Source organism: Hesperophylax consimilis, chromosome 21 (assembly GCF_061612785.1).
Source record: "Hesperophylax consimilis isolate HC1 chromosome 21, BYU_Hcon_1.0, whole genome shotgun sequence".
Lineage (NCBI taxonomy): Eukaryota > Metazoa > Arthropoda > Insecta > Trichoptera > Limnephilidae > Hesperophylax > Hesperophylax consimilis.
Window position 1 is genome coordinate 30,768,430 of NC_142856.1, and position 14,441 is coordinate 30,782,870.

At 37.1% G+C, this 14,441-nt stretch overlaps 1 protein-coding gene across 2 annotated transcripts in view; it reads right to left on the reverse strand.

Annotated features, from left to right (window-relative positions):
- CARPA (Carbonic anhydrase-related protein A) overlaps positions 1 to 14,441 on the reverse strand; it is a 178,336-nt gene that overhangs the window by 5,276 nt on the left and 158,619 nt on the right. The window contains exons 6-9 of one of the 2 annotated variants that reach the window (XM_089644778.1): positions 13,979 to 14,074; positions 13,192 to 13,258; positions 11,880 to 12,034; positions 11,013 to 11,144 (exon numbers count right to left, since the gene is read on the reverse strand). In XM_089644778.1, the coding sequence (XP_089500904.1) occupies positions 11,013 to 11,144; positions 11,880 to 12,034; positions 13,192 to 13,258; positions 13,979 to 14,074 (450 nt within the window). Of the gene's footprint in view, positions 1 to 11,003; positions 11,145 to 11,879; positions 12,035 to 13,191; positions 13,259 to 13,978; positions 14,075 to 14,441 lie in introns of both variants that reach the window. The other variant, XM_089644777.1, reaches the window with a different exon arrangement.

The following is a 14,441-nucleotide window of genomic DNA, read 5'->3' on the forward strand; positions in this document are numbered from 1 at the left end:
GTATTTGGTGACCAGATCTGAATATCCAGGTTTAGAATTTAAACGTTGCTTGAAATGACTAGCCGTATTTGGTGACCAGATCTGAATATCCAGGTTCAGAATTTAAACGTTGCTTGAAATGACTAGCCGTATTTGGTGACCAGATCTGAATATCCAGGTTTAGAATTTAAACGTTACTTGAAATGACTAGCCGTATTTGGTGACCAGATCTGAATATCCAGGTTCAGAATTTAAACGTTGCTTGAAATGACTAGCCGTATTTGGTGACCAGATCTGAATATCCAGGTTTAGAATTTAAACGTTGCTTGAAATGACTAGCCGTATTTGGTGACCAGATCTGAATATCCAGGTACTTCCTCACCTTCCACTCCTTCCCTTAGCCATAAAACTTACCCCAATTCAACATAAAAATTGTTTAAATTATCGGATGTAATGAAATGCATAATAATTAGACCCCAAAATACTTAATTATTCAGGGAAATAAACCCCTGAGTCATCAGTTGGAAATACCAACGACATTAAGTGAAATTAACAATGCAATAATCCTATTATTGCATTGTTTAAAATTTCACTTAATTATTAGCATTAGCAAATAATATTGGGATTAGCAAATAATAATTTACGACAATTTACTCGGAAATCAATAAAGCCAGAATAATAAAAAAAGAAAGTTATCACTTACGTCGTCTGTAAGTGGCTTTACCAAAGTTTGATAATGCCGTCAGAAGGTGAAACAGCTGTCACGCGTAATAATAATTACAACTAGCAGAACTTGTTTATAAACACACTGTTTTTATAAATTTTTTAATAAGACTGTTAAAATAAAAAAAATCTCTAAATTGAAATGGAGTTCTACAAACTAAACTTAAAATCAAATAAATTTATTGCGAAGGTTCAAAGTACTGTACTGTAATATTATATTAAATAATTTTTACGTGTTTAATTATTGTTTAAAGTCAGATTAAAGCGATTAAAAAACCCACCTGGCAATTCTTATTCGAGTTTCGTTGTTTTTACGTATTGGCGCGCTTACAAGCATCAGTCGTCTCATTTTTAACCATTTATATTTAGTGTGTAGGAAAGAGAGAAGACGCTTTTCGACACACTTGTCGAAAAACTTGTTGAATGCCGACGGGCATACTCTTCTACAGATTTTATTAAATATTGATATGTAGGTAATATTGATGTGTAAATGAATGACATTGTGAGAATTTTACCAATAAATAATAAATGAAAATGCGGACATGTAGTTTATGTTAATTTTTTTATTGGAGCATTTGTTCGAAGTGACTACCATTATTTTCGATGCAAGCGTGTAGTCTTGTTATATTTTGATTATTTAAGTTTGCAGGATTTGCTTTAATTTCTGCAGCGGCTTCCATCACTCGTTCGAGCAGTTGCTCTCTTGAGGCTATTGGCTTAGCATACACTTTTTCCTTGAGAGCCCCCCACAGGTAGTAATCCAGGGGGGTCAGGTCGGGTGATCTTGGTGGCCAAGCAATGGCCGGACTTCCACGGCCTATCCAACGACCAGGAAACTCGACATCCAAGTAGTTCCGCACGGCAATCGAATAGTGTGGTGGGGCTCCATCGTGCTGGAACCACATTCTCCGTAGTAATTCGAGGTTCACATCTTCCAGAATCTCGCCCAGTTGCACTTGTAAGAACTCCAAATACATCGGTCCATTTAGTCTGGGAGGCAACTCGATTGGACCGAGTATTTGATTTCCCAGGATTCCTGCCCACATGTTGATGGAAAATCTGTCCTGGCTCGACGACTCCCGAACAAGCTTGGGGTTTTGTTCAGCCCAATGGTGCAAGTTGTGCACATTTAGCACTCCTGTTTTAGTGAACTGTGCTTCGTCGGTAAACAATATGTTTTTCATGAAGTCTGCATCTCTTATGACATTATGCAGCATTCTTCTGCAGTACACGACTCTGGAAAAGTGGTCATTCTCCATGAGGCCTTGGCAGCGCCTATAGTGAAAAGGTTTGAGCCCGTGCTTCTTCAGAACTCTCCATACCGCCATGTGTTCCCTGTGTCCTATCATCAGAGCGACCCGACGCACGGACAGCGTGGGGTCTTCGGTAATTAAGTTCAGGATTCTCTCCTCAACTGCCACAGGAACGATGTTGTGTCCTCCGCCGGCGCCTTCAATCCGTCCGATGCCACAGTCACGCAATTGTTGATACATCTGAAACAAAACAACAAATAACAACTGCTTTTATTATTCAGCTCAGTAATAATGTCAAATAAACAATCGCGGGCTTTTTCACTCATTTTATTTTTAAAGAACACTTATTTTAGGCACATATCAGAAAACTTACGTTTTCTCTTCATTTATTTCATTTTTTTATAGTAAAATGTATAACAAAGTGTTTTAAATTATAATTTTCTTAACTAGGTACGGTTGATATCTTGGATTCACAGGGGTGAAATTGAATTCAAGTAATTTAAATAATCCCATGGTGAGAAAGGGAGTGAATTCAATTGCAGTGAATGATGCATTTATTAGAGATTAAAATTAATTAACTTTTTAAAACGCCGTTTAGTGACCACTGAACACAAATCACCTAAAGTACAATTTACATTTTTAAAGTTGGTGGCCCCTTGTTATGTTTTTAATGTTCCCAGTTTAAATTTCAAAAGCGCTTTTTGGCATTATCAATGAATGTAAATAGTTTCAATAAACAATTGATAGGGTACAAACCTGGACAAAGGTAGCATGGTGTGGGACGCGTCTTCCAGGAAACCTCATGCGATACTCCCTTACGGCTGCTCGTGAATTTCCATTGCAAAATCCATAAACAAAAACAATATCTGCTTGCTCGGCAGGTGGATAATTGAGGGGCATATTTCAACAGTAAAAACTTAGATAACAAAACAAAAACGAAACTAGAAACTTGATGACATGCGAACTCCCAAAACAGCACTGACCACTGATACGAGACGGGGTGGCGGGAACCACACGGGACTTGAGACAGAATATGTGTGAAAGAGATGACAGTAGCGCGGCGTTGCCAATTATTTTACCCCTATACTGTGGGCAGTAGCGGAGTGTGGAAATTTTATTTATTTTTTGTTTTTAAAAGAAAAAAAATGTTACCGGACAGCAAAGTGTACATAACATTTTTTACTCCAAATGTGCTAAGGAATAGCTGGTTAAAGTTTGTCGGGTTAGTGCCGATACACCCTGTATATATATATGCTCACTGACGTAGATGATACCTTCTAACCCCCACCGGACGAAAGAAAAAGATATATATATATATATATATATATATATATATATCTTTTTCTTTCGTCCGGTGGGGGTTAGAAGGTATCATCTACGTCAGTGAGCCAGTCTAAGGCTTTGGTGTCGCCCTGTCGATCTCATCAAATCCCACCAGGGACCGAATGCAGCAGGCATTTGTTGACCACGTGGTCGGTGGTCTGCACCGCACGGCATTCACACATCGAATCTTTAAAGCACCACCTGTGCATTATGCGGGCACAGCGACTGTGGGAGGACTTTACTCTATAGATGGCGGACCAGAGTTTGCGAGGCAGTCAGAATCCAGGCTGTCTCTCAGTGGGGTCTCTCACGTTGGCCGATTACCTCTCAAGTTACCACCTATCATTTGGGGTGGGAGGTAATCGGAGGAGCCTTTCTCCTTTCTTCGAAAAGAGTTTGCGAGGGAAGGAAAGAGACGACGTCATCATGCAAAGGTATTGCGTTTTTTTTGCAGCACCATCTTGTATTCCCTCAGTCAATCTCTCGCCTGATATTTAGCGGAGTTATTGTCACATAAATATTTTGTGACAAGAGAAGTTCTTGCTTAATTGGGTTTATTTTGTCTATGGGTATTTTTTTTCGAACTTTGGCAATATTTTGAAGGAAGGAAGGACAGTTTTGTTTATGGTCACTTCCTCCCCGGCCCATTAGGCCGGTGGGTCGGTGGATCCAGTCACTCTCCTTTAAAGGGGCTTCAATCTGAGTTAATCATGTGAATAGGAGTTATTATTTCTTTTAAAAAAGGCGCGGGGTGTTTATCCATTCACGAACAGTTCGTGTTTGTTATTATTTTAGTGGGGGAATATGGAATCCCGCTTTGATTGAGTGTTGGCCGGTGGTCATGTCGGAGTGCTCGTGTTTCGGACTTGAAACCGAGATTGGTTTGGTCCTAGCTGTGGCTGGTTGTTCTTGGCGGAGTGTCCCCGTGTCGCAAGAGAACGGATTGCTGTCCTGGCTCCGTTGAAGAGTCTGGTCGACTACCACGTGCTGCAGGCCTGATGCCCCTGCAGGCGTCCATTGAAGGAGTTGCGTCCTCCCGCTTCCACTAAGAAAACGGATTGCTGTCTTGGCTCCGTTGAAGAGTCTGGTCGACTACCACGTGCTGCAGGCCTGATGCCCCTGCAGGCGTCCATTGAAGGAGTTGCGTCCTCCCGCTTCCACCAAGAGAAGGATGTCCTGGCTTTCGACTCGGGTCCGTTCCCCGCTGCCGAGAGCAAGTTTTCGTTCGCCATCCGTTGTCGTTCTTTCGTTTCACGTTAAGTTAGTTTAGTTTGATTCAGGAGTCCATCGGGTATGTGCCTATATTTATTTCTATGGTTACATGTTTATCATCTGTACTCCTTTGTTGTAACTTTTGATGTTTCAATATATTTTCCATTAAGAATTCATTCTTATTATTTATGATCACCCAACTTACTTGACAGGAAATTAATCCCACAATCATGAGATGGACATCTCTGCTCTACCGTTTTTGTAAACATTGGAATGTTACAACAATATACATTACATTTGGCGACCCAACATTTTCCTTACATTACATTATGTTTACAAGTACGGGAAGCCAAGAGTGGCTTAGATTTGTAAATCCCGCTGATGATTCTCATTGTGGCATTAAGTTGACTCATAATTTGTCATACTGTAGAACAGTATTACTAACATTATTAACAGCTACTGAGAAAACCAGGACAATGGATGCCGTTCTTAGGGTGTTGGTGTCGCATCCCCAGCTAGTTCCAGCTGGCTTGTTGACTAAGTTGAGCTTCGTTCTGGTTTTTTTGCTCACTGTTTGCATGTGTTGCCGGAAGTTCAGGCTCATGTCCAAAGTAACTCTCAGATAGTTGGGGTGGAGATCAGTGGCGGCTCGTGACTTTTGCGTGTACTAGAGTGCTAATATTAAATAAAATTTCACTATCGATGTTGTTGAATGAACACAGAGTTTAGCATTCGCCTGTGACTTGCTAATATGGAAGGTAGTTAATGAAATATATTTTTTAAATGATCATCATTAACTCACTAATAATTGCCAAAGCTGCCTCAAGTACTGCCTAAAATACCGGAAAATCGAATTGTTCGAATGGTAATTACTAGATATTTGCTTTATATGTTGATGAAGAAAATAATTATTCAGTTTGGTTGGGTATTTTAGCCTCAAATCCAAAGTTAAGTTCTGTATGAAAAAGGCCGCACAGCCGTTCCTTCCAATCTTGTATAAATAAAATTCCTCCACTTTAATGGCGGCCGGCATAGTCCAATGGTAACGCATTGGACTGCCATTCCGAAGGTCGCGGGTTCGAACCCGGCGTGCGCAAATAAATTTTATTTGATTAATTTGTGTTATTTCACAATTAATTAATTAAAAATAATATATAGTATATTTGCGGCACGTTCCAGAGTGGAAGATACTACCAGTATCGCCCTGGTGTAAGACCACCATTCAGAATTGAAACGTTGCTCCAAATGGCTTTAGCCGTGTTTAGTGACTAGATCTGAATAGCCAGGTACTTCCCCACCTTCCTCTTTCCCTTCCCCACTTACCTTCAGCCTCACAACACCCCCCAATTGGGGATGCCATAGTCTCACTGGCTCCAGACGGGAGCAGTTGGGACTCTTGTGAGGTATTCACTATAAAAAAAAAAAAAAAAAAAAAAAAAACCAAAGAAGCCATCTATTTGTACAATGTCTATTAATTATTATTTGTACAACACTTTACGTACATAACAATATGTTATATAGTAAATTGTGTGTTTGGACTGAAATTGAATGCCATTAGTAGTATCGTTCGCCTCGCCATTCCATATCAATAATAAACCGCACTCTGACAATATTTATTAATTTTTAGTCAGTCAATCAACACCCGGATGGTCCGCATGGGGATATCAGGGTACATCCTGTATTCAGATACTGGGTGACAACAAAATATCAATAAAACAATATCATCTTTGTACTACGTAGTCATGCAAAAAATTAGTGTTTTTGGTTTGAAAATTTGATCGCTTAGAAAAATTTAAGATAATTATTTATTTATTCATTTTCGGTAAATAGACAGTTTACATTTAATCAGTTTGTACATAAGTATTATACAGTAAAATAAAACCAATTATGGAGTAAAATGAGACAGCATAATATGGAATAAGTTATTTAAATTTGTGAGAAAAGTATACGAATTAAAAAATTTATACAAAACAAAAGATTAAATAAAACGAATAATTTATAAAACAATACATTTATAGTCATGGAGAGAGGTTGTAGACATAAATCAAATCAAAATAGAGATATAAACAATATAGACATAAACATTATTCACCAACCATCAGAGAAATATTATTTTATGAACCTCTTGTATTTGGTAAGTTCGCAACTGAAAATATCAACCTTGGATAATACGCTATTGTAATTATTGCATAGTCTGTTCAGGCAAGAATTCTGCTTAGAGTTCGTTTTGCTTTGATCAACCCTGAACAGGACACAAGAGCGTGTTGTACGCGCAATTATATAAGCATTAGATATGAAAATTAATTATAAAACACACTAATATTATTGAACTTTCTTCTTCTGGCGCTAATTAAATTAGAAAGAGTATTTATCGATGTATTTTTAAATGAAAGTATGTTAATTGTAAGTTTCTGTAAATATATATTTCATTAAAATAGTAGTAGTTATAGGCCTTAATCATAAGTCACTAGATATAAGTCTTAGGTGTAAATCACTAGTTTTAAGTCAGTAGTTATGAAACTTAGTAGGTACTAAGTCACTAGAAGTAAGTCTAATATGTAAGTCACTAGTTATTATGAATCCTGAGTGTGTGCCAACTGTATTTATTATTTAATATTGTGCTCTTGATGTGATTTTTCATGAAAACGGCGCTATATAAATTAACCAATTAAGTGTTTTTATAAAGCCAGAAAAATGGTATTAAAATTGCTTTAAAGTTCAAAATCTCCTACTTACGAACTTGTTTTTAGTTTTGTTTTTATTGTATCGTGCGGAAAATTAAGTTCTTTAGAGAAAGATTTTAAAACATTTAAATATTTGTGCCTGAACTTCTCAAACCAAAATAAAAACACTTTTTGGCTCACTTATTTATTACGAAAAATCGAAACAGGCCGCTTGAGTTAAGCGGGAAGTTAAACTTTTTCGTCTTCTACTAGGATCTACTGTTAATACTAGCATGGTGGATCGCTTTAAATTTTTCATTTGAAATATTGACAAAAGCTGGTCATTTTTTATTGAGGTAAAAAGATATTATTTACGGCACTATGACCTAAAGTGTTTAAAACTAACAATTTCAAAGATATACAAATGTTACGCCATTTTGTATTTTGACATTAAAATGGTCGCCGTAAAACGATGTTTTTTGATCTGTTCCAGCTTTTGATCAAAGCGTAACATTTAACGTTAATGCTGATAATCTTAATCGTTCTCAATTCGTAACTCAAAACAGGTACCACACGAATAAATAAAAAGTTCAGATTTTCAGGAGAAGCAGATATTGTAAAAAGAAACAATTAAAAGAGCAATTAATTATTTTAAAAAATAACTATTACTTCCCTCTATATTGCAATTAGGTTTGAAGCTCGGCTGAACCCCCGTTGTTTTACAGACTTTACTTAATTTTATATACTGATGAAGCAGTTTATTTCCATTGATAAGATATGACACTACTCAGGAGTTACTTACACGTAAGTTTCTGTCAATGATTTATTATTGTGATATTTAAACCCATTATATATACAGGTAACTAACTAACTAACAATCGCGCCGTTTACCGCGAAGATGACGGACCGCCAAACAACTCGGTCTTGGCACACCTCTTCCCTCATTCACGTTCATACATACTCTTCTATTATTCTGACTCTTGACATGGCCCGACTCGAGTATCTGATTCACTTGATCGTGCTATGTATTCCTCGTGCGTCATCGATTTCTGCTACCATTCGCATTTGCATCATATATCTTCTTTACACTCCTTTCTTCCATCGTTCGCTCTACATCCCCAAAACCATCTAAAAGTCCCTTTCTTAATCTTACTCACTACGCTTACATCAGCCTTGCACTCTTTGCGGATCTCCACATTTCTTACTATCAGCACCGCATCATCAGCATACAACAGGCAACCTACTTTCAGATTACTCAAATTCGCGCCCAATCCCACCTCTTTCATATTTAGATTGAATAACCACGGTGACATTACGCAGCCTTGTTTAACACCTTTTGTTATATCAAACCACCCCGTAAAACCACCGTTCATCCTAACACATGCAACACTTCCTTCATACAGAGACGCAATTGCCTGAGTCAGATTCGTATTCACTCCATACTTGTGTATTATATATAGATGAAGAGGAGGGAAGAGAAAAGCATGTATGAGACGATGTATGAATGTGTATGAGGCAAGGAGTGTGTGCCAAGACCGAGTAGTTTGACGGTCTGTCCTCGTTAGTAAGTTATATAAAAGTAGCTTGTATTTCGGTACTCGTACCAAAGCAGTTTGCTACAGTACTAGAAAGTAGAAATTTAAAAAAATGCAGAATCATCATGTAAATTGTATCAGTGTACATAAACTAAAACGAATAGTTAAAAAAATGAGTGTTTTGTTATTGAAGTGACCTTAAAACCTAACAGAAAAATTTATTTAAAATGTATGAAACATTCTGTATTTTTCATAGAATGATCAACGTACCGGCAATTTGTCTGATATGTACACAGGTACTGCGCCGCCCATAAATAATGTACCAATTAATGCCACGGTGCGATATTCAGGGGAATCATTACATTTTACATCCTGTTTTATGTATCGGACTGGAAGTCTGTTTGTTTGGGATATAAATCACACAGCCCGCCTTTACTTATTAATGAATTCTATATGGAAAGCAAGTGCCAGGAAAATAATGTGGAATTCCTATGCTCAGACAATCGATAAAATAATGTCACTGTTGTATTAAGCATTTCACTAAAGCTTTATTTGATTTGTTTTGTGTTTAGGTGCCAAGCATATAGATCCTTGACTCTTTTGTCAAACTACCTGTAGATAATTTATTTACAAGCATAGTAACAAATACTACGCATGTCATGAGAAACGACTTATTCAGATTAGGATCGTGTTTGATATTACATTTTTGATGCATAAAACTTATCTAACCTAACTCTAAGTCGTGTAAAGTCACCCAAAAATAGCCTTTGCAGTAACAACATGGCTGGCGGGTGTGGGTCCCGCCGTCCCAGGATCCATTCATTGGACTACCAACTCCTCTACCGTAAGTCACCCCAAGTAGCTAGATACAGCAGGGGTTTCCAGGTTCAAGGAGGAAGGTTCGTCCAGGTCTTGGCGGCAGATGAGTCTGCTTACCTATAGAGAGAGGCCGATCGATGGAGCCCTTTTGACCTCTTCATCCGGTTTCTCTCTACGCAATGCTTTGAACCGCAATGGGGGGGATGGATTCATTCGTCCATTACTCCTGGATACTTGGGCCATGAACCATTGAGGTATATATTGAGTGCATATTCCTAGCAAAATCAGTGTAAAATGTTGTTCCTGTGCGGGAAGTAAGAAGGGAGATGTGGTGGCTGTCGATGTCGCCCGAATTTTTGATGATTGACCTCCAAATTCCTACCCACCTCTCCACCTTTTTCCTTCCCAGAACTTCTTCTGCTTTCTTTCTTTTAAAATATTAGTATAATGAACGTAGGTCAGAGATTGTTTATTAAAAGCGAACTATGTCGCTTATAAATGTACTGTTCGTATGTATGTATGTGAAATAAAGTATAAAAAGGCCTGTACACGTGTTCCGTCGCTCTCTTCCATTTTGACTGTCATTCAAGTTGTTCATAAAATACATAATTAAGGAAAAACGTAAAGATTTATGCTTTGCTCCCATTAAATACAAAACATAACATAGGACAATTGGAAAACTAGTACAAATATTCAACAATTTTTATCCCAATTCAACTATTTACATATTTTTTACTCCTTGCCGTCATGATCAACATTACCGGTAACTTAATCAATGCGCATTTTGGACTCTCCATCAATTATTAACACATTTCAGTCATATGCACTTATGAACCACCTTTTTCTTATATCCTTTGTCTCTATCTTTTCCTCAAATCATTTCCGCTGAGTAAAATATATTTAATCACTCCATATATATCATAGAGACGACATGTCGTTGGACCGATTCATGAAATTATAAAACTTTGTAAACTATTCATATTATCAATGAACTGTTTATTTCTAAAACAATAGGGTAAGATAAAATAACATAAAAAGAGCTAGTTTTTATACGATTAAAAAAAAAACAAAACGAGTAACCCTTAAAAACAGTGTTTATTACTATATTTTATGTCTTTTAAAACTAAAAAATTGGTTTAACTGAAGATTGAACCTTCCTACAAAGATACTGGATTCCACAATTCTACTAACCTCGTCAAATGCCGATCGGTTAGGACCGTATATTGACTGGTGTAATGTCATCGGATTTCAGAGAAACGCGTATATGTCCGCGTTTGTTTACATGATTGACACCTTGATAGCAATGTATTGTCATCGACAACGAGTCTCTCTGCCGAGTTCTAGCTTGATCGGATGTCTTGGAGTGGGTTAATTTCCGCATACAAGATTTAAATTTATAAATTTCCGAAACTTTTTAAACAAAATTGATATTCAAAGCTGATAACAAATGTGTTATTTGTGTTTATAAATAAATAAATATATAGAAGATTATTTACTTTGGCTACCTGCTGACTTTGAAAGTCGATGTTAGTCCTTACTGTCCGGTGGTGCAGTTTCTGCAGGGGTCTCGCGTTGTTCCCGAGGGGTGCCTTGGGGGTTTCTTCAGACCCCTGCATCAGCCTTCGTAATGCGTACATCTGGAACAAATAAGGTGAAGTAAGTTTTGAATTTATAGTAAGTTTTGGTCTTTATCGACGGCTATTAAAAATTCTCTGTAAAGTTTATCCTGAAAGTACAATATAAAGTTCTAACTATTAAGCGGTTTGTTAGGGCATCATAAAAAAATACCCTGTCTTCTGTTTGAAATTTCTAGGCGAATACAAATATTTTAAGATTGCTTATGAACCATTGAGGGATATATTGAGTATACATTCCAAGCAAAAACAGTGTAAAATGTTGTTCCCCTGCTGGAAGTAAGAAGGGAGATGTGGCGGCTGTTGATGTCGCCCGAACTCTTTCGACCGAACTAACTCAACGAACAGAGTTACTGGTGATGGCCCGGAACATAAAGTTGCCGACACGCCAATTTCAAGCGCTCCTTGAGTTTTTTAACATTAAAAAGCCGAAATTGGCTAAATACCCGACTACTGATTATGGTAAAACCCTATTTATCGATTAAAGGTTAAACTATTACTTTTCCTATCTTTTCCAGAAAAGCTTGTACAATATACAAGCGTGCATGTTGGAATTTTGAAGTTATCTCCTAATCTTTATGTTTAAAAAACTTTGTAATGATTTTTTTTTTCTTAGATTAAAAGTCAGACTCTCCTAAAATTCCCAGTTATTTTAACACGATCAAATGAACTTTCTTTTCATTTACATGCACTATTTTAACTGTCACTCGGGCATCGGGAATCAACTTTTCTCCTTACCTCTTGCTTGGTGATATAAATAGGCTTGTTTAGTATGATCCAGACAGTCGTCTCCCAGCAGCCGGGGTGTGTGGTGCTGCCTTCATACGTGATGAAATGCTCCGTATCGGGGAGCAGCGCGCTCAAAGACAGGTGTTTAATGGCGGTGGAGGCTCCTGTGGGAAGGCAAATATTTGAATGAGTCATAAACGTCTTTTCAGTTACTTTACCGTCCGTGGGCGCAATTTATGTTAGGTCGCCAACTAAAAATAAATCTCGTTTTTTTGTTTTTGTTTTCTTAAGATTCGGACATTTGAGAAAATTGCCGTGACTTTTGATTGTAGCGCAAGTTTGTAAGTCTTTTGGTCTCTAGTTACTTGTTTTCATCGGTAAAAACTAAGTTTTGATGACTTTAATTCCACCGTTTTTTTAACGTCTGAAATGTGCATACCGCGAAGACAGCCATCAGTACCGTAGTTGTCTCGACACGTCACACATCAATGCGTACTTACTGAAATAAGTTATAGGTCTAGGCAAGACATGACGTCAACAATAAAATTTTAAACCAACAACGTTGTAATAGTAAAAAGTTTTACACTTTTTCGGTGCGTCTGGCGGGCCGGATTTGGAGAGGCTAGTTGAGGAAGATCTTTTTACCTCTCCAGCAGGACTCTCTCGACCCATCTCCTTGCACTGCAGTTGGGAGGGATGAATTCAAATGTCCGTCACTTCTGGACACATTGACACCCAACTTCCTACCCCCCTCATTCTTTCTCTCCTTCCTAACATTTTTTTCATTAAAAAAAACCTTCCACACAGCATTCCCAAATATGACAGACCCTGAGGGAAATTATTTTCGTCAGGGACTAGAAAAAGTAGGTATCGTGAATATTCAATTCAATTTTTTATTTTACTACCTTAGGTTTTCATTGATGTTATTAATATTTACGAGTATATTAATGTATTTATTATATGCAAATGGTTACCGAAAACGTGGGTCTATTTCATTTTAATTCGGAGAGAATGAGAGAAAAAGAGAAAGATGGAAAATATAGTATTGAGTTTTAAAATAATGTTATCGTTAAAACTCCCCATAAATAAAATTTTACTGTTTTATCAACACCAACACCATTAAAAAATTCTTAAATGGTCTCATTAAATGTAGAATACAAATTAATAACCGTTGAATAACCTTTTAAACCTACAGATGATAACTCAACTGGTAATTGCGGAAGCTGTATTGTGTACAACTGTTGGCTGAAATACCTTTAACATAAGTTTTAATTACAGTAATGGTCTGTTTAAATTAATGGTAATGAGGGAATGGGCTTACCTCTGTATAACACTTTGTTAAAAGTACTGGTTATGATTCGAAGTTCTGGATTGGGGGTATCGCCGATCTGAAACAAAAAATAACACTTGATTTTATGATGTTAACAGGATTTCAATTAATTGCGATAAAAACAAGCACGTTTTTTGGTATCGAAAAAATTGACAGAACGTAATTTTTTTAAAATTAAAAATATTTTTCTTAATTATTATTTTATTTTAAAAGAAAGAACATTCCCGGGTTACGAATAACCTGACAATATTTGAAAATGTCCCACTAGCACCACAGTAAGCGGAAAATCTTGCTCGTGTTATTATGGAGGACTTGAACAGAGCCAGCCGAGGAATTGAACACACCACGCCTGGGTTTGACCCAGAGGCGATGCCAACTCAGCCACAGACCGGTCTTGTTTCTCGATTGAAGATTACATTTGTTGAATGGTTTTCTTAACCTAATGTTAGATTTTCTTTGGTGAAGACTAATTAGTCTTGGGGTAACACAAGTGTACAAGTAAATTTTATTTTTTCATTTTTGTTATTTTAAAAATTACGAATTAAAAATAATATATACTATAATTGTGACACGTTCCAGAGCGGAATATATTCTCAGCATCGCCCTGGTGTAAAACCGCCATTCAGAATTGAAACGTTGCTTGAAATGCCTTTGATCATGTTTGGTGACCAAATCTGAATAGCCAGGTACTTCCAGAAATTTGTCTCCAAGAAACAAGATTTCTTGTATTTAATGAAAAAGAAATTCTGAAAGATTAAATATATGAAGTAGTTCACACCTGAACCATGAGAGATATTCCAACGATCCCCTGAGACTTGTGCTGAGCTTCCGACATGTTATGGTACAACTCCTTGTTGAATCCATACAGTTGAATCTGAAACAAAGAAAGGTTTCGATTACTAAATGCTCTAGTGTTTTAATGCCACATCACTCTCTACACTCTCATAAAATATATCTACACTCTTATTAAATATATATACTGTTTCTGCTATCGTGGTACGAGAACACGCCGTCAGATGGAATGCAGGAAAACACTTCTTCTTCTTGACATATAAATTTATTAATTCACAATATAATTGCAGAGGATCTTATTTTCCTCTGCTAAAACTTAAACTGAAAGAAATAAAGGTCTAGTTTCCTCTATTCTTCAGTTTTCCCTAGGTTTACATAAACCTAGTAATTATCTCACGACTGACTGCCTAGGTACGCATGTACCTACCAGTTATAGCAACACTGCAATA